The 20863-nt window shown below is 32.7% G+C and overlaps 3 protein-coding genes and 1 long non-coding RNA gene across 4 annotated transcripts; 1 reads left to right on the top strand and 3 right to left on the bottom strand.

Annotated features, from left to right (window-relative positions):
- The first annotated feature begins 6060 nt into the window (after nt 1-6060).
- LOC143083905 (uncharacterized) lies at nt 6061-19401 on the top strand. Its single transcript, XR_012980933.1, has 2 exons — nt 6061-6287; nt 18913-19401. It is a non-coding gene; the product is annotated as an uncharacterized LOC143083905 (long non-coding RNA).
- On the bottom strand, nt 7406-10257 carry LOC143083903 (uncharacterized). The gene is made up of 2 exons (XM_076260298.1): nt 9874-10257; nt 7406-7908 (listed from the first exon to the last, which is right to left on the bottom strand). The coding sequence occupies exons 1-2, from the start codon at nt 10217-10219 to the stop codon at nt 7448-7450; spliced, it is 807 nt and encodes a 268-aa protein (XP_076116413.1). The 5' UTR covers nt 10220-10257; the 3' UTR covers nt 7406-7447.
- On the bottom strand, nt 14700-16575 carry LOC143082020 (uncharacterized). The gene is made up of 2 exons (XM_076257607.1): nt 16254-16575; nt 14700-15205 (listed from the first exon to the last, which is right to left on the bottom strand). The coding sequence occupies exons 1-2, from the start codon at nt 16534-16536 to the stop codon at nt 14745-14747; spliced, it is 744 nt and encodes a 247-aa protein (XP_076113722.1). The 5' UTR covers nt 16537-16575; the 3' UTR covers nt 14700-14744.
- On the bottom strand, nt 18875-20324 carry LOC143083904 (uncharacterized). The gene is made up of 2 exons (XM_076260299.1): nt 19986-20324; nt 18875-19370 (listed from the first exon to the last, which is right to left on the bottom strand). Exons 1-2 carry the CDS (start codon nt 20305-20307, stop codon nt 18907-18909), a joined length of 786 nt encoding a protein of 261 aa, XP_076116414.1. The 5' UTR covers nt 20308-20324; the 3' UTR covers nt 18875-18906.
- Nucleotides 20325-20863: the final 539 nt, after the last annotated feature.

The following is a 20863-nucleotide window of genomic DNA, read 5'->3' as shown; positions in this document are numbered from 1 at the left end:
TATTATGGCCTCGAGTATCACTGAAAAGACATTTCTTTTCGAACTAAGCATCGTGCATCTGGTGCAGCAAAATTGAAAACGTTGATATAATTGCTCATTGAAACTGCTAAAAAAATGATTTGAATAAATCAAGTTGCAAGTTCTAATTTCAAAGGACAAAAACGATAACTCTACGAAGCATTTACATGTTTTTTAATACAGCATTCAACAAATTGAATTAATAGTTTGAGGAAATTTGAAATGTAAAGCTGTCGCTGTATGAGATTGGGAAATTTATAGATTTGAAAGAAACATTTGTAATGTCAGACGTTTTAATGACACACGTAGAGGTCTTCAAATGAACAAAACATCTATGCGTCTCCTCCTCATCCGGATATGCTAAGATTTTGATAGTATTGTGATTTTCCGATAATTTGCTTTGAAATAAAGCTAATACCTGTTTTTTCTCATGTAAGATTTGATTATGTATCGTGACCCATCTAGCTCAATATGTAGGCATGAAGTAGAATGTATACAAAATGGCATCTGATCACCTGGTTTCAAATACTCCTGGTAATAAGACCCCCAAGGAAATTGTTAGAGCCACAATATACATATCATTTTCAAATTATGAATGCATAACTCGTAACAAACTTAAACTCTTGACTAAACCAGATGTTAAGCTATTTTTATAAATGCACACATAAGTATTAACATATTAAAGTTATTTAAGAAAAGATTGGACCTTGTCGATAACAATTTTACAATACTTGACCTAAAAACCCAGGTCAGTGACATTTATGTTACAGATAAGTCTACATACAAATGTCACTTAAGTAAAAGAATGCAAACACATCCTGAATAGAAAAGTTATATGGAATCAAAATGTAATTAGTTTTACAGATACAAGAGGGTAAAGTCCAAAACTTTACGTAAGAACAAAAGGTAACATGACCTTACGGTTTATCAGATCTTCTTTAACTTTGCTGTTTGGTTCGTTTTATAACGAATAATGTTTAGATTACACCAAGAACAAAATCCAAAGTTCAGTACTTAAATAGGATTCATGGATTAGCATATTCAATCCCACCACATTCTGTAAGCGCCTGTTTTAAGTCAGGAGCCTGTAATTCAGTTATTTTTTCATTTCTTGATGTTTATCATATTTGTTTTGCGTTCTTAGCTTGGTATATATGTTAGGTTTCTCGTGTGCATTGTTTTCACTTGACATTTGGGGACTTTTTATAGCTTACTCTGCAGGATCGGATTTTGCTCATTGATGATTGCCGTACGATGACCTATATGTCCAAACGTCTACGTCATTCCGATCTCCAGGGGAGAGTTGTCACATTGACAATCATATTGCATCATTAATTATTATATTTAACCGAAACATTGTTGTCGTCATATACAATTATACACTACGTGAACATGTAACAAAAATCCAAGATAAATAAAAATTAAAATGTAAACAAGATAACTAAAACGGGCTCTACCTTCTAATGGCATCCTGACCCTCCAAATGTTTAGAAAGGGATCTGTAAAGTATGTTTTATGCAAATAACTACTTTGTTTCCATTTTAATTTTTATCTTTTTACGGATTCTATCCTAACATGACATATTAGTCAAATAAACCACTCAAACGATATACCTCTTAAATCAGAAAAGAATTCAAAGCACATTTTGTTAAATGGTTCAGCCTGGTGCGTGTCTAATGCATGTCCATTGATATTATTTTTTAGAGGAAAATATTTTGAATTGAATAAAAGAAACCAATGATAAGCTTTTAAGTCAGAGACGGGAAGTGAACTTGATTTGAAAATAAATACTTTGGTGCATCTCTAACCATGTTTTTCGTTTGACCATATAGTGCAGTGTGTTTTGCTTTCGTCTTCTTTATTTGTTTTATTTATTTTCGTTTTTTTTTCTGATTTTAATACATAGTTGAATTTTCAAAATTACGCCAACATAGTTTCGTAAAACTGATAACGTCGATATTTATTTCCCATCTCTGATCTGTTATTCTACCCGATGGTTGCAATTTGACCGAATGTAAATGTGCATGACCGTTTATACATACACAGCATAAAATGCATACAATATGTACACCCCTGGTTTGCTCCTTTTTGGAATTCCTGCAATTCCACCTAGAATTCCATCAGTTTTTGTCTGTTATCTTGTTTTGTCGTTTCGTAATCGATAAACGAGATGTAAACATCAGTGAACTGTTGTCGTCTTATATTTGTTCCAAATTACACAACAATAAAGAAAATGGCAGAATCCTGAAGTACACTCACTATTCTTAAAGGCTAAAAACATAAAACAGAAAGCCAAATATTAGATAAATAAATTAATATAACTCTTAAAAGTTATATTTGTTATTAGTTATTCTTTTTGTTTGGCTTTATAAATATTTTGATATGAGCGTCACTGATGAGTTTTTTGTAGACGAAGCGCGCGTCTGGCGTACTAAAGTATAATTCTGGTACCTTTGATAACTATTATCATTCTGAATATTAAGTACGCCAGACATGCATACAGGTCTGTATAAATCAGTTGGTAGCGGTGAACGTTTGAATTGAAGGATATTTTCAAAGAACGTTAAAACAGAAAATACAAAAGGATCAGATATTGAAGGAAAAACTGAAAGACAAGCTGAAAATAATTTATCAAGTATTTTAACAAAATATAGTGTACCTAATTGTTAATTGTGATGTATCGACATATCTTAACACCAGTATTCCCTAAGGATCCAACTCATGAAGACATGAATGTTCATGGATTTTCAAAATTTTTTGTAGGGACATTTGGCAATAGAGTTGCTGTGGCTGATATGGATACATCATTCCATATTTCTGATAAAGTAATTTAGACTAAAAAAATAGTTTCTTGATAAAAATACAAATTGCAGAGTCTTTGTTTAAAAATTTCTTTCTGACGTTTTTGGACTATAACATACGTTTGTTAGCATATAAACAAATACAAATTATTACGATAGCAGAATTTAATCAACTTTAAAAAAAGTACTTCTAATGACACAAACTTGACGACATAACTTACGGTTTTTATTGAAATTATGATCATCAAGAAAACTCTTTGGTTTCTTATTATTACCCTTTCTCTTGTACATTATTCTATCGACGTGGATGTAGTAGGTGACACATTTCAAAATTTTTCGAAATCTATTGTCTTGAAATAGCAATCACAAGCAAAGCATATTTTACAGCTAATATCTCGGAAATTGCAAGTCACATTTTAGAACTTTTCAAACCAGTTTGCATTTGAAAAGATGAATAGAAGACAAGACCCTTTCTATAATTTTTTTTTGCCAACAAAAGTCTCGATTCCATTAACTGAATCTGAATCTAAATATGTACGTTGCAGGGCCAGAATATGGCAACACTGGCAATGGGGGAAGGGGTGTTGGAAGATTAGTCCAACCATGTGAGAGCAACCGAAGTCTTAAAGTTCTCAATTGTATTGACACATGAGATTGTCTTGTAGACCATTCACATCGGATATTGTTCTTACAAAGAATGAATGTTTTATTGTTCAGATTTGCTAGGAGGAATTTTTGGCAATATCCTTCTACATAAATTAGTCCACTCGTAAATGCCTCCTTATTTTAAATCCCAGTATATATATATATCATTTCTTATATCTATATCAAACCAATTCCAAACTAAAATGTTTAATTCCAACACGTCTTGCAGGATCTCAAGGTTGACGACTGAAAGTCTAAACCTCTACGCTGGTTCTAGTTCTTCTATGTCATACAAATAAGCCAAAAGAACTGTTTGAATCTCAATCAGAAAATTTATACAGGTCATATTGTATTTGTAGAACCGATAGCCGGTTTTGTGTTGTGTTCTAAAGTTACTTTTTCAATTGAATGTTTCAATATTGGGCAATAAAGCCAATTAGCATCAATGTAATAAATAGTATTTTTTTCATATCTATGCAAAATATTGAAAAACACAAATTAATTTTACAGCTGAATTCAAGTACATTTAATATATAAGCTGGTTTTGTGGGTTATCAATTATTTTAACTAACTGTATTCAAATGGCGTTTTTATGCCCCACCTACGATAGTAGAGGGGCATTATGTTTTCTGGTCTGTGTGTCCGTCGGTTCGTCCCTCCGTCCGTCCTTCCGTCCGTTCGTTCAGGTTAAAGTTTTTGGTCAAGGTAGTTTTTGATGAAGTTGAAGTCCAATCAACTTCAAACTTAGTACACATGTTCCCTATGATATGATCTTTCTAATTTAATTGCCAAATTAGAGTTTTGACCCCAATTTCACGGTCTACTGAACATAGAAAATGATAATGCGAGTGGGGCATCCGTGTACTATGGACACATTCATGTTTTCTGATCAGATTTATGACCAGAATAAATATTCTTGATCAAAATTGACAAATGTCCTATTGCACTTTATCATATGATTATGTGAACAAGAGTTGTTTATACGATTTCAAGGTTTACAATTTTTATATTTGTGTCTATATTTTTAACACAATGATTATATAAAACAGTCAATACATTGTTGTACTGTGCTAACAGGATATTGTATATCGGTTTAAGTACACACTGAACTACATTTCTTCAGTTCACCGACCTTTATATAACATACTTACGAAAGCCAACAACAATTTTTGTGAGGAAGTGGGATAACATTTAAAGAATCCTTATATTCAGCGATGTACCTAGTAATGTACTGATACACATTTAATACCGAGTTACATAGTAGTGTATATATACCAAATGGTATTGGTACAGGCTTTAAATCCAAAAAATTGAACAATATTTATTTAGTATAATGTTCTATAAATACCCATGACTTTATTTTTTTCTGTTTCTGTGCATTTACTCTGAATATATACTCTGTTAATAATAGATATATTGTTATGCCTTTTTATGTATATGGCTCTGATCTGGTTGTATATTAACATCTAAGAAATAGTTAAATTCATGTTTATGATTTGTGTCTTTATTGTTTCATTATTGTAACAATCATAAAAATCATTGTAATAAATTGCTTTGCTCTTCATGGGCCCTTTAATTGGAATAAAACATATCTGATCTTATACGTCAAGGTCAAATGTGAATAAATTATGCTGCAGCACTGATAGTCTTAATTGTACATGCCCTATAACATTGATAATGTTGTAAGAACTTTCTTGCAGTACTATATATATCAATCATTAAAAGAACTGAAATATAACATGAAAACACTCCCTTATAAAATGTATGCGTTCAAAGCGAGCTTTTCTCGATTTACCAGGAACGCTCAAACCAAATATTTGATGAAGGATATTTATATACCAAAAACATATGATGATTTAAAAGGGATCTAAATCTATTACCAAAATCAAAACATAAGTTTGGTAAATAAAATCTAAGCTTATACATGTACCTGGAAAATCTGACAGTTTAAGAATTATACGTTATAAATCAGGTCAGTACCGAAGAACTGACTTCTAAACAGTTTATTCACGGGGTCTTTTAGTCTACCAGTAGCGGTATTGACCTTGTTCTGTAAAAAGTACAATAACACTTTTATTTATAAATTGTATGCACCAAAAACTACATTCACCACGAATGTAGAAGAATTTCGACTATATGCTTGAAAATACTGACTTTTTGTGACTCTACTTTTCATTAAAAACAAAATATAAAGTAATTTCAAGAACACATTATCTTTATTTTAAAGTCTATGATTTGATAACAAATTGTTCGCTCATGTTAGATATGCAGTCTGCTTCTGTATTGTTTAGTACAAGGAATTTATTCGTTTAAAAAGTGGACCGATATAGTTCAAACTTTTGGACAGACTGTGTTGAATACTTATCAAACAGCATATCGAATATATTTTTATAAAGATAAATGCAATTGACTTCAAATCACGTATTATCAATTCATTGCACTTTTATATCGGTTAATGTAAACATGGCAGTGAATTGAAGGTAAACGACCTAAACTTGTCATTTTATTTTTAGACGCAATTATTTTTTCAGGTTAAATTACGCAATTGTTTAGTGAAGATACTGGATTAAGCATGATAGGGGAGGAAACTCTAATATTACAGCAAGTCTCGTAGCCTTGATATAATATTTTGTTTAAACTTGTATACTGTTATTTGAGATACATTTGTTGAAGGATCTCGAAGGTCATAAAGGCTACAAAATAACCAATACTGCCTTTCAGACAATTGTGTCCTGAAATAAGAAACTTATATTCATCTTTAATAGGATCAAAACAAGAAATGTACGACTAAAAATCGTCAATACTCTCGAGTCATACCTACATGTAAGTTCATTATTTTACAGATACTTCGATTTTATCCTGAGGGTCACTTACTACGTACTTAGGGGTAGGGATGAGTAACTTGATCAGACATTTAATTTCAAGCTTTATATGATTAAGGCCAGATTTAAATGATATCATTGCTGAGTATGGGGTTGTATATGTCTAAGCTGATCATCCGTATCACGAAGGTACTGAAGTGACCTAAGTCTTCTTTGAGCTGAATTATTTAATGAAAAGAGTGTTTAAAAATAAAGCAATAACCTTACCACGCAACGGCTATTGCGTATTGTTGCGTATTGGTTTTTTTCTACATTAGCTTGAGGTATAGGGGAAGGGTTGAGATATCATAAACATGTTTATCACGCCACATTTTGTCGCCTGTCCCGAGTCAGGAGCTCTTGGCCTTTGTAAGGCTTGTATGATTTTTATTTTTAGTTTCTTGCGTTCATTTTGGTGTTTTAAAAGTATGACGTCCATTATCACTGAACTAGTATACATTTTTGTTTAGGAGCTACATATGAATCACGTCTCCGGATGCGTGAGTTTCTCGCTGCATTGAAGATCCGTTGATGGCATTCGGCTGTTGTCTGATCTTTGGTTTGGTTGTTGTCTCTTTGTAACATTCCCTATTTCCATTTAAATTTTATGGTTTTGACATCGAGTGTCAAGGATACAATGTTTCCATATATCTATGTAAATTTTTTCGCCTGAAAATAATTAAAGGTAAAATAGTCACGAACACATTCACATATATACTATTCTTCGAGAACGACAGCGCGAAAATTCAGTTCTGATAAAGTGTAAAAACGAGATAACTGTGTGTTGTAATGTTATGATTTTTCTTCTAGAATGATTCAAAAAATTTTAATAACAAGTCACGTCAATATACGTGAGACTCGTTGAATTTGAGTATAAGGAGATACAGTCCAATATAGTGTAAACGGAATTATTTTTCGCAAAACTATATCTAAAACATCGTTGTATGATGTGAAGATGGTTTTCATTTGATTTAAGGTTGCTTAAGGCGGGATATCTTTGTTCACGGAGATAACTCTTTAATCAGTTATGCATTTCATGTGAAGGTCTAGTTTCATCAATGTATTTTAAGATTTATCACCTTTCAGTGACGTAATTTTATTCAAACGTTCGATAATTCCAATTTAAAGTTTCCATGCAGAAAAAGATGATCTAGACCAATCGCTGCTATACAAATTTCCAACAATATAGCTGGTAGTTGGACTAGTTCTTAGAAAACATGTATCATTCTGGTTTAAATAAACAACGACCACAGTTGAAACGGATGGGTATGGAGTATCCGATCTACTATCCGCGGCGGTAGCTCCTACAATGTTACTGTTAACAACCAAATGAACTGGCATTTTACTTCCTGGGTACCCAACGACGGTATAAGCAAAAACGTACATTCCATTCTCAGGAGCAATGAATGTTCCAGAGTGTTTATTGTAGCCATTTCCAGAATTGGTGAGGACAGAATCAAAAATAATAGTATGATGGTGTCCAGGATCTATTTCCGATTTTGAAAGGTATGCGTGAAATGCGATAATCGGTGGGGAATCTACATTAGATCCGGACAGAAGTAATCTTCTATTTCGTCGGAAATCTGAAAAAACATTGAAATAGATATATCTATAATATGGAAGTGACAAGCAGAAAGATTATTGATCTGACACTTCAAAGGGATGACATTTTAACCCATATGAATGTATTGAAACTAAACAAAACCCAAACACATATAAACCTCAATACCTTAACATAAGTTCCTGTCAATGCTAAATTGTATAATTCTTGTGGAATTTGTGGAATCATAAACCAGTTTAATAGGATATGTTTTTGATAATTTTTATTTTTCGGAATGTATACTTTAATACTCATCCTGGTTAGCTAGATAGATGCACTCTTTTGCTCAATATGGGTGTTTTATTAGTACATGCTAGTGGGGCTGAAACAGCTGACCATGTTAAAGTGTAACTCTGTGTTATCGCCTTAAGGGGGTTCGCGGGTCTAAATATTTTTTTTTTAAATTTAATATAGGATTTCTCTATATTTTTCTATAAATGAACTTTATCTAATACTTAATAGAAAAATGAAATAAAAAAATGGGGTCACCGTTCATTTACGCTCACAATCTGCTTTCAAAAGAAGCATTCATTTTTGTTAAGGTCCTTTTTTTCTGTTGAACTAATTGGAGAAATAGCGGTAATATCTAAATAAAAAAGAACTAAGTTACAGAAATCGCTTAAATTTAACAATAACAATGTATTTAGTTTATGTACAGCTTATTCGAAAACAACAATACAAAATATAGGTCACCGAAGAGGTAAAAACGATATTTTAATTAATTTTAATACCACAAAATGGCATTTTTTCACCAAAGGGAGATAATTTGGAGCTTTTTCAATGATATTTACATTTTAAAAGTCACCTGGGGCCAACACAAATTGATTTTTTTGGAATGATTATTGTACCATATGATAAAGTAACAACTACTTAAGGTAATAAATAAAATTTGTAATTTGTAATGAAAACTTGATGTTTAATTTTTCTAAATATCTTATATCCGCGAGCCTCCTTAATCGTTTTTTCCGATTTTTAATTCTTTTACAAGAAGGTCTTTGCCCTTTTTCTTTTAGACTGTTGTTTTGGTTACTTTTGGAATTTCCTTTTGTTAATGTCCTATTGTTAACTTTTCCCATCTTGAGTTCACTAAAGGACTTCTGCCAAGGAACATTGCATGACCCATATATATGTACCATGCTAAAAGAGTTATAATTCACATATTTAAGAGGTGCACAGACAGACAGTTTTTTCTTTCATCGTTTAAAAGTTTACAAGCATTTAAATGTCTCTATAAAGCTTCTTTTTTTTTCTTTTGGCTACGGTGTTTTGTTCTTGTTTCTAACTTTACGAACAACATCGCGAGTTGGTTGACCGTTATAGAATAACCGTTCCACAGATGACTTCGGATATGTACCTTATGTCGGTACTTTAATTATCTTCTTTTTTCACGAATGTGTCCTACCGAATTAGACAATTTACTAGGTTTGTGATACATGAGCAACTCGACGGGTACCAGATGTGGAGCAAGATCTGCATATCCTTTTCACCTTTCATACACCCGTGATCACCCACAGTTTTTGGAAGGGTTACTGCTGCTTTGTCTTTAGTTGTCTATGTTGTGTCTTGTGTACTATTATTATTTATTTTTTTTCCTTTCAGTCATGGCGTTGTCAGTTTTGTTTTTGATCTATAAGAATGACTGTTCCTCTTGTATCTTTTGTCCCTCTTATACATCAGTCTGTTAAAAAGATTGTTATTGTGAAAGCGGACATCTTTAATGATGAATTCAGCATTTCAACTTATAATTTTATGATCTCCGCTACTTATGTATTGAGAATTTATTCATACCCGTGTGTTTCTGATTTTCTAATGTTTCATAGAAACAATGGTTATTGCAAATAAAAAAATTATATGTTTTACCAATATTCAGAAAATTGGATAAGAAATAGCTTAGTATTCTCCACGTCAAAAGACGAAACCACGAAAATAAATGATTTCACAATATTACCTTTTTGCAATCTGTTGTTTGGAACACTCACTTTATCTTTTGGCGTCTCGACGTTCAGTTTATTCCGAGCGGGTAAGATAGGTTTAGACAGCAGTGCCCCAGTGGTATTGGAACTCTTGAAATCAAAACACGCCTTACATCTTTGTAATTGATTTTCTAAGCTGTCAATTTTGATATTTTGAGCCCTAGCGGTGTCTTTCAAAACATCAAATTCTTTCTTCAATCCAACAATCATGACATTTTGTGCTTCAACAAGCTTCTCAAGTCTAGAAATTCTATCATTACTACCAAAAACAGAGTCAAAGTTAATACAGCAAATTGCAAATAATACAAAGGCAACTTCCATGTTTAGTTTCTCGTTAGATCACAATGACACTGATAACCTATAAAATGATGATAAGACATGTGCCTATCTGTAGGTGTTTAACATAATGTCAAAATAAAAGACGACGATGATAACTAAAGGATATTCAAACTTAAAGGTCGAAAACAAACTGTCATGGCCAAAAAAACCAACTGTCAGCGATGAGAAGAGAAACAATAATACACAAAACAGAATATAGAAAACTAAAGACTGAGCAACAAAAACCATATTTTAAACTGAAACTATCTCAGGTGACCCGACGGAAAATTACACCCTGCTCTTCATGTAGCAGCTGTCGTGTCAATCATTAAATAATAATAATATGGACGATGAGTCTAATTATGTGGATTACATACACAGTACAGGAGGTAAGCTCCTGCAATTGTGTCATGCAAAGGTCATTACAGAAATTTAAGCAGATTTTAGATTTTTTTTTTCGATAAGAGACCAAAATAAATCCAATGCTAAATAAAAGGTAAAATTTCGAGTCACTTTTTCCCGCCATTTCTAAATGATCAAATACCTAAAACAGTAACAGCATTCCCTATGTAAAAAAATGCGCATTTTGCTCCTCAAATAATGTTTACTGACTTATAGTATCAATTTTAAATGCCAGTTTTTGTAACTACAACCAATCATAAACGTCAGGTCACCTTAATTTTATTACAATATCCAACCAGAAAAGCATGTTCTAGACCAAACACTTCTGTACCAATCCCCAAAGCCTGGAATGATGAAGCTCGATTACTACAATAGTAGTTGATGCAGCTGGGTAATGGGAATCTGAATAGCTATCAGCTGCAACAGCACCAACAGCGTTACCATTTACAACTAGTTCTGTCGGCATTTGATGTCCACAATTTACAACGATTGTATAAGAAAAAACATAAATCACTTTAGTTCAGACCAGACATGTTTCTGTATATTTGTTGTACCCATTTCCGGAATTAGTAAGTTCAGTATCGAAAACAATGCTATGGTGATGTCCTGGATCGACCCTACCATGTGAAAGGTAAGCGTACAATGCTATCTTTTGTGATGTGTCGACAGCTGGACTAGAAAGTAACATTCTATCTTGCCTTTTAAATATTGAAATGTAAAAAGCAACAAGTCTACTGTTTTAGATAAAATAAATAAAGATCGTCAATTTTCAGATAAAAATTGTCCAAATTTTAGGACAAAGAAATCAGGACAATTTTTCACTATATACTTTGAATATCCAACTAGCACTTTGAGCGCTCCGTAAACATGGAAGACAGGAAGTGTATAGTTTTAGTTACATTTGTATCTACCTATTAACTAAATGTCTGCATAATATTAGAAAGATTGAGAGAACAGGGCTCACCATTGCCATGTGGCCTTTGTCCTAATATTTTGACAACTTTTAGCTGAAAAGTAATAGGTTTTTCTTTTTGTTTTAAGAAATATCATATATAAAAGTACATATTTGAAGTTGTTTTATTGATAAACATCGATATTACATAAAGACAAATATGCAACTTAGAAAGAAAAGGGTTTATATTCGAAGACAACGAGAAATCGTGACAGCTTGAAGAGGTCATTACACGATTTCCTAAATATCTTATCATTCCTCTTCATTATGAAAATCATGCGTTTAATGTTATCAAGTATTTACTTTTTTATGATTTTCAACTAAATTTTGAATATCAAACCAACTGCTAGCAGCCGGTTGGCTATTGAACATCGAATATCGAACCGGCTGCTAACTTCACATACATGTTTTAACTCCCTCTCTGACACAGTTCAGCATATAAGGAATTTTTGTAAATTGCTCTTCAACTACAATGTATGTCGGTTCGTATACATCTTTGGCTTTCAAATATCGTTTACCGATGAAGGTAATTCCAGAATAGCGCTTCGAACACATAAAAATTATAGCGGTTTTTTTAACATTTTTTACATCACTGGGTCGATAATTCTGCTTTAGGAATATCAATCCCCCAGGTTATCATCATTCTTGTAGTTAGCACTTCGGTACTGACATGATTTATAACAGACCTTTCTAATATTTCTGTTAGAACTTTTGAAATGGTTAGAAATTAAGGTTTTAAAAACCCTTTAGCATGGATCGCCTTAGAAAACGTTAGGTATCCTATTTGGTTACATAGGTCTTCAATTGATCGTTTTCCATATCTTTTGCTTTCACTTTTTCGGCTTTAAGTGTTCCGTCTGAAGTTTACCCTGAAAAGTGCTTTGGTTTTTGTGCTGAAATGAATTGTCATTGATATGGTTATATTTATAAATTTACTGTTTACAAATTTTTAAATTTTTTGAAATACTAATGCTTTTCTACCTCAGGCATAGATTACCTTAGCTGTATTTAGCAAAACTTTTAGGAATTTTGGTTCTCAATGCTCCTCAACTTGGTACTTTATTTTGCCTTTTTAACTTTTTTGGAATCGAGCGTCACTGATGAGTCTTTTTTAGACGAAACGAGCGTCTGGCGTATATACTAAATTTAGTCCTGGTATCTATGATGAGTTTATTTACAACCACTGGATCGATGCCACTGCTGGTGGAGATTTATTTCCCCGAGGGTATCACAAGCCTAGTATTCAGCATTTTTTGTACTGACATGAATTGTCATTGATATGGTTATCTTTATGAATTTACTGTTTACAAATTTTTGATTTTTTAAAAATAATAAGGCTTTTCTACCTCAGGTATAGATTACCTCAGCTGTATTTTGCAAAACTTTTAGGAATTTGGTTCTCAATGCTCTTAAACTTCGTACTTTATTTGGCCTTTTTAACTTTTTTGGATTCGAGCGTCATTGATGAGTCTTTTTTGGACGAAACGCGCGTCTGGCGTATATACTAAATTTAGTCCTGGTATCTATGATGAGTTTATTTACAACCACTGGGTCGATGCCACTGCTGGTGGAGATTTTTTTCCCGAGGGTATAACAAGCCCAGTAATCAGAACTTTTTGTGCTGACATGAATTGTCATTGTTATGGTTATATTTATAAATTAACTGATTACAAATATTTATAAATTAACTGATTACAAATTTTTGAATTTGTTTAAATACTAATTCTTTTCTACCTCAGATACTAATACTTTTCTACCTCAGGCATAGATTACCTAAGCTGTATTTGGCAAAACTCTTAGGAAATTTGGTTCTCAATGCTCTTCAACTTCATACTTTATTTGGCCTTTTAAACTTTTTTGGATTCGTCGTCACTGATGAGTCTTTTGTAGACGAAACGCGCGTCTGGCTTATATATAAAATTTAGTCCTGCTATCTATCATGAGTTTATTTACCACCACTGTGTCAATGCCACTGCTGGTGGAGATTTATTTCCCCGAGGGTATCACAAGCCCAGTAGTCAGCACTTTTTGTGCTGACATGAATTGTCATTGATATGGTTATATTTATAAATTTACTGTTTACAAATTTTAGATTTTTTTGAAATACTAAGGCTTTTCTACATCAAAAGCAAAATATACTAAAACCGTGTCACAAGTTAAAACGATTATCTAAGGTCACTATTCTTGTGAATCTTATCTTCAAAGCACCGTAGTGCTCATTTAATTTAAGGTATATGGATTGATAACAGCCTAGATAAGTGTCCACTTTTATTTAGACATTTCATGGATTGTACGATTTTGATGTCTATGGCTTTGCTCGATGAGGATGTTTTATAAGTAGCTGCTAGTTGAACCGAAACTGTTTACCATTCCTATGTTGGTCCGTTTCTTATCGTCATTATCGTTCTCCTAACTCTTTAAATTATAAATTAGAGTTTTACAAAAGAATGAATTTTCCGAAAAACTAAGGACTTTCTTATCCCAGGCATATATTACCTTAGCCTTATTTGGTACAACTTTTTGGAACTTTGGGTTCTAATTAATGCTCTTCAACTTTGTACTTCTTTGGCTTTATAACTATTTTGATCATAGCGTCACTGATAAGTCTTATGTAAACGAAACGCGCGTCTGGTGTATTGAATTATAACCCTGATACTTTTGATAACTATTGCTACCTTTTATTTTAGCAATGTCTTCTTAAGATATTTTAAGTTGCAATTTTTATATATGCCCAGTTAAAAAATGTTCCCCTTCAGAACGTATTTTGTCTTTAGAACACAGGATGACCTCCTGATATACATGTATATGTCTAATGTGGCAGTTGTATTTATAAGCACTTATTTTGAATGGGCGCCTGGTGGAAGTCTTTTTTAGTTATGCATGCAAAAGCAATTGTGCTTCTAATTTTTTTAATTTTTCTAATTTTCTTGTTTTTTCTACCAACATGCCAACTGATGCTCTAAGTTTTACTGAACTGTAAGCGAGTAGTCAGGTATATTTAGTTTAGACATGTTTTATTCTAATGACGCTGTTTGAATTACTTTGTTTCAGTAGTTATGATCTAATCGTCTTTACTTTGTTTTATCTTCTTCAAAATGACATACCCTATCAACTATTAAAACAGACATCTTCTTTTAATATTGCCTTTTTATTCAAAAGTTATATTAATCCAAATCAAAGCTTCCATGCAGAAAATGATGATCTAGACCAATCACTGCTATACAAATTACCAACATTCCAACCGGTAGTTGTTGTCGTCCTTAGAAAGCATGCATCATTTTGGTTAAGATGAATAACCACTACGGTTGAAGATGATGGGTACAACGTACTCGATAAACTATCACCAGCAGTAGCTCCAACAATGTTACTGTTTACAACCAACTGAACTGGCATTCTGGTACCTGTATACCCAACAACAGTAAAAGCAAAAACATACATTCCCCCTAACGGAGCAGTGAATGCTCCGGTGTTATTGCTATAGCCGTTCCCGGAATTTGCAAGAACAGTATCAAAGATTATGGTATGATGGTGTCCCGGGTCGATCTCTGTTTTGGAAAGGTATGCGTGAAATGCGATAATTGGTAATGAATCACCGTTAGTCCCGGACAACAGTAATCTTCTATTTCGGTCTAAATCTGAAAATAAATATATATATATATATATATACTGTATAAAAGTTACATTTGTACGTATTGTGAAATCTTATTATGAATTTCACAAAAATGCAAGAAATAAGAATAGTCTAAGTCTAACCTCGTACTTCTTGTTCCAAAACTAAAGGCTGGGTCATTTCCTTTGAAATTTTCGTATTCCTACCTTTTAGTTTGAATGCTATTGTTTGAAATTTTCGAAAATTACTTTTCTAAACCAACATTTGAATTTTTGACTTTTGGTTCTGATTGCACGCAAGCAGACAGTTGTTTCTCTTGTTGACCTATTTAGGATATCTGCATGCTAGTTAAATATGAATGCCAAAAAATTAAAACAATATTTTCAAAATGATATGCATACGACTGGAGGAAATTCCCATGAGTGAATTACAGTTTTGAAAATACAAACTATATATTCATTATTGGTTAAAGAAGTATTAAAAGAGTTTTTGTTATATTGGATTGAGATATATTGGTTATGCAAATGAAATACCTTAGCGGTTTAAATACTGGGATTCCGTTTAATTCAACTGCTATCATTTCATCGAAGGACGAACTCATCATTATAATTTATACATGTTGAGATTCGTTTATACTCGGAAGTTACTAATTTTCTTGGATTGTGTGGAATGTCGATAATAAATAATATATTAATTTTGTCGACAAAATACAGGTATTCAGTAAATCTTATAAAAAGTAAAATCACAAAAATACTTAACTTATAGGAAAATCAATTCGGAAAGTCCATAATCACATGACAAAAGCAAATAACAAAACACATCAAAAACGAATGGACAAGAACTGTCATATTCCTGACTTGGTACAGGCACTTTCAAATGTAAAAAAATGGTGGATTAAACCTGGTTTTATAGCGCTAACCCTCTCACTTTGCCGACAGTCTCATCAAGAAACAGCTGATACCCAATATAAAATAAGAAGATATAGTAGCAAACCAATGAGACAACTGCCCACAAGAGACCAATTGAGAATACGACAGTCGAAACCAACGCAAATAAATGAAATCACAATATACCTTTCAGCAGTCTGTTGTTTGACACATCCACTTTATCTTTTTCCGCTTCCTGATTGTTGTCGTTAGGAAAAGTTAAGGTTTGATGAGACAGCAACGAACTAGTGTTATTGGAACGCTGGATATCAATACATGCCTTACAGCTGAGCAGTTTGTTTTCCAACCTGTCAATTTTGATATTTTGTGCTTCAACAAGTTTCTCAAGTCTAGAAATCCTATCATCACTACAAGAAACAGAGTCAAAGTTAATGCAGCAAATTGTGAACAAAACAAAGATGACTACCATGTTTAGTTCACGTTAGATCACAAGAACACTGATAACCTATAAAATGATGATAAGACATATGCTTATCTGTAAGCGTTTATCATAATGTCAAAATAAAAGACGACGAAGATATTAAAGGGATATTCAAACTTATTAGTTGAAAACAAACTAACAATTTCATTGCAAAAAACCTGTCAACTATGAGTCTAATTAGGTGGATCACATACGATGTACATAGTACAGGAAGGTAGCTCCAACAATTGTAACCTAATGGACCACCAATTCATGTTGGCATCCTTCAAATGTTCTATGGGATAATAAGTCAACGCCGGGAAATGTTCGAATACACGTTAGTTTATATTATAACAAAATTTAAAAAAAAACCATTTGAATGTATTTAAAATACGGACTGAGCAACAAAAAAGGATACAGATACGGGAACAAAATAAAGAAAGAAAAAAAGAGAGAGAAACACTAAGAGTTTTGCGATTAAAAAGCAATGCATTAATACATAAAATAAACATAACATGCATGCGCTTTTTCAGGATTTCTTTAATATCTTTGGTTAATTGTTTCATGTGTTGACATCCATGTTTATTCAACATCCGACTTTACGATATGGGTTTTGTTGATCGCCGAACGGTGACCTGTAATTATCTACATCTTGTTTATTTGGTCTAAAATAGATAGTTGTAAACGTGTTTACAATCCTTTAAAATTCAGTTATGAACAGTTAATCACTTTTTCATAATTTTATAAAATTAAAATGGCTTTACCAAGTCAGGAATATGACAACTGTTTTCGATTGTTTCGTTTGTTGCTAAAGTATCACGTGTTATTTTGACTTCCAATTTACAAATTGTCCTTTTATGTCGGTATCTTTTATATACCTTTTTACTGATGTAAATGAGTTCATGTAAGCGATTTGTCAATGCAGGGTTAGTGTGATTGTTTTTTTTTTAATCTTGTACAACTTAAGGGTCGGTTGAAGACAAAACTTTACGACAAAAGAGATGTTTTTATCTTCCCAATTGTGAACTTTCCATTTCTATGTAGCAACATTCAACAGCAACGCCTGTATATGGAGTATTTCCTATTATGAGTTCCTTGGTAAAGAATCGTTGCTCAAAATGAAGCTATTAAATCAAGAGTTCCAAATGGTGAAGTTGAAATCATTCCTTCATTAATTTTACAGTCGTCATTACGAGTTGATTGACCGTTATGGAATAACTGCTTCACATATGATATCGGAAATGTTGTAATTACAATACCCTTCCCTTCCCTTTTCACGAATGTGACCTTCCGAATTAGACTATAAAACGGACTTATATGATAACATAAGCAATACGACGGATGACATATGTGGAGCAGGATTTGCTTACCCTTCCGGAGCACCTGAGGATCACCCATAGTTTTGGGTGGGGTTCGTCTTGCTTAGTCTTTAGTTTTCTATGTTGTGTCTTCTGTACTATTATTTGTCTGTTTGTCTTTAATTTTTAGCCATGGCGATGTCAGTTTATTTTCAATCTATGAGTTTGACTGTCCCTTTGGTATCTTTCGTCCCTCTTTTGTATTGTCTTCATTTTTGAATTATGTAATTTTTGCTCCTTATATGGTTCCTTATATCTCCTAACCAATTATCCCCATACTTCAGAATTGGCATAAACATTTGCATATTGTTTTTTTACATAGCAACGGTAATCATTTGAAATTGAGAGTTGTATCTCCTTCGATCATAACTCTGATTCCAAGTCAGTGTTTGGCTATACTTATGGTTCCTTTCGGTTTTATACGCGTTTTACTGAATGTATTAACTGAATACCAACTTATTTTAATAACTGTACATTAAAGATTGATACTTTCAGTTTTGAGTACGAAACAAATTGAACAAATGAAATGGTGTATAAGCGTTTGTGCAAAGATGTTCAACTTTCGTTATTTATTTTTTTAATTTCCGATTTTTTTTTTCATACTTGGAAATTTTCTTGAACAATTATTTATTGTTTGTCACTGAAATCGAATGTAGTTTAAAAGGAGCAGACAATACTTATGATAACAATTCATTCGAATAAAGAAAGACAAAACAATATGTACAGAAAGGTGTTTCCTATAAAGAATGCCACGTGGGGAGCAGGACCTTCGCATTCCTTCAGAGCTCATGAGATCACATTCAGCTTTTGATGCGGTTCGTGTTACTTAGTCTTTAGTTTTCTATTTTGTCACTTGTGTTCAATTATTTGTCTATTTGTCTTTTCCTTTGTTAGCCATGGCGTTGTCAGTTTATATTTTCGATCCATGAGTTTGGCTGTCATTCTGGTATATTTTGCTCCTATTCTATAAAGAATGAAAACAAATCAGCTTCAAATACGGCTAATTATCATATTTTCACTTTTATAGTTTCCAGCCAGAAAACGACGATCTAGACCAATCAACATGGCTATACAAACTTCCAACAATCCAGTCGGTATTTAATGGCGTTCTTAGAAAACATGTATCACCTTGGTTCAAATAAATTATGACAACGCTTGAAGCTGTTGATGTCGGAGTATCTGATAGACTATCAGCAGTAGTGGCTCCAATAATATTAGTGTTTACTACCAACTGAACTGGCATGCTGCTGCCTGCGACCCCAGCGACGGTAAAAGCAAAAACATACAGTCCCTTTTCTGGAGCAATAAATGCCCCAGTATGATTATTGTAGCCATTTCCAGAATTTGTAAGGATAGAATCAAAGATTATGGTATGATGGTGTCCAGGATCTGCCTCTGTTTTGGAAAGGTATGCGTGAAATGCTATAATTGGTGAGGAATCTCCGTTAGAACCGGACAGCAGTAATCTACTATTTCTGTTTAAATCTGAAAATAAATATCTATATTGTATGGAAGTTTTACGTATTGAGAAATCTTATTATAAATGATATTAACACAAATGCAAGAAACACGAATAGACTGACTCTAACCTCATGCTACTTTCCTTCATAACTAAATATAAAAAAGAAGATGTGGTATGATTTCCGATGAGACAACTATCCACAAAAGACCAAAATGACACAGATATTAAAGGCTGTCTCGTTTCCTTTCGAGTTTTCATGTATTTGGTTTTGATGTTATATTTGTAATTCTCATCGGATTTTGTATAATGTTTAGTCTGTTTCTGTGTATATTACATTTTAATGTTGTGTCGTTGTTCCCCTCTTATATTTAATGCGTTCCCTCAGTTTTAGTTTTTTACCCCAATTTTGTTTTTTGACCATAGATTTACGAGTTTTGAACAGCGATATACTACTGTTGCCTTTATTCCTACCTATTCTTTTGGAAGGATGTTGTTTGAAATTTTCGAATTGTACTTTTCTAATAACCCAGTTTGAAAATGTTACCCTTTTTACTTTTTGTAGTTGTTGACATTTTCAGGATATCTGCATGTTATATTAATATGAATGCCGACGCAAATAAATGAAATCACAATATTACCTTTATGCAGACTGTTATTTGGAACATTCACTACATCTAATGGTGTGACCTGATTGTTTTCATTCCCAGATGTTACGGTTTTTCGAGACAGCGGTGCACCAGTATCGTTGGAACCGTTGAAATCACAAGGCTTACAGCTTTTCAATTGATTTTCCAAGCTGTCAATTTTGATATTTTGAGTATCAAATGCTTTCTTTAAATCAAGAATCATGATATTCTGTGCTTCAACAAGTTTCTCAAGTCTAGAAATCCTATCATCACTACAAGAAACAAAGTCAAAGTTCATGCAGCAAATTATGAACAATACAAAGACGACTACCATGTTTAGTTTCTCGTTCGATCACAAGAACACTGATAACCTATAAAATGATGATAAGAAATATGCATTAACTTAAGGGGGCAGACCTTGGTTCAGGGAGATAACTCTTTAAATCAGTTAAGCGTTTGTAAAAGGCAAGTTCATCAATGTAATTTAAGCATTTACCTGAAACAGATTTAAAATAATCTGTGTAACCTAGAAGCTTAGAATATATTTTTGAAAATGGTTGACACAAACGTATTGATGATTTTAAGAGTTATTTCCCTTAACCTAGGTCTACCTCCTTAATGTCAGTACAAAAGAGAGGTGAAAATGATATGCATAATCATAAGTAGAAAATGAACAAAAATTGCCTTTGCAAAAAAAAAAGCAAAAAAAAGGGGGGAAACAAACAACAATACTGCGAACACAATTTGCAAACAAAAGAATATATACAATACAATACAATACAATACAATATTTTAATTGTCAACCAAGTCAATAGAGAAAACAAACACAAAAGAAAAATTCAAACCGCAGATATGTATATATATATATTTAATTTTATTTGTTTGAAAAT

This window comes from Mytilus galloprovincialis, chromosome 7 (genome assembly GCF_965363235.1).
Source record: "Mytilus galloprovincialis chromosome 7, xbMytGall1.hap1.1, whole genome shotgun sequence".
Lineage (NCBI taxonomy): Eukaryota > Metazoa > Mollusca > Bivalvia > Mytilida > Mytilidae > Mytilus > Mytilus galloprovincialis.
Note: the sequence above shows the minus strand (reverse complement) of the source record. Positions and strands in the feature narration are given on the sequence as shown.

What these genes read in the sequence shown, in the direction of transcription:
- LOC143083903 (XM_076260298.1), bottom strand. Translation starts at nt 10,219, where the DNA reads ATGGAAGTTGCCTTTGTATTATTTGCAATTTGCTGTATTAACTTTGAC. An exon ending in AAACAACAGATTGCAAAAAG is followed by an intron (nt 7,909 to 9,873) that starts GTAATATTGTGA and finishes ATGTTTTTTCAG; the next exon opens with ATTTCCGACGAAATAGAAGA.
- LOC143082020 (XM_076257607.1), bottom strand. Translation starts at nt 16,536, where the DNA reads ATGGTAGTCATCTTTGTTTTGTTCACAATTTGCTGCATTAACTTTGAC. An exon ending in AAACAACAGACTGCTGAAAG is followed by an intron (nt 15,206 to 16,253) that starts GTATATTGTGAT and finishes ATTTATTTTCAG; the next exon opens with ATTTAGACCGAAATAGAAGA.
- LOC143083904 (XM_076260299.1), bottom strand. Translation starts at nt 20,307, where the DNA reads ATGGTAGTCGTCTTTGTATTGTTCATAATTTGCTGCATGAACTTTGAC. An exon ending in AAATAACAGTCTGCATAAAG is followed by an intron (nt 19,371 to 19,985) that starts GTAATATTGTGA and finishes ATTTATTTTCAG; the next exon opens with ATTTAAACAGAAATAGTAGA.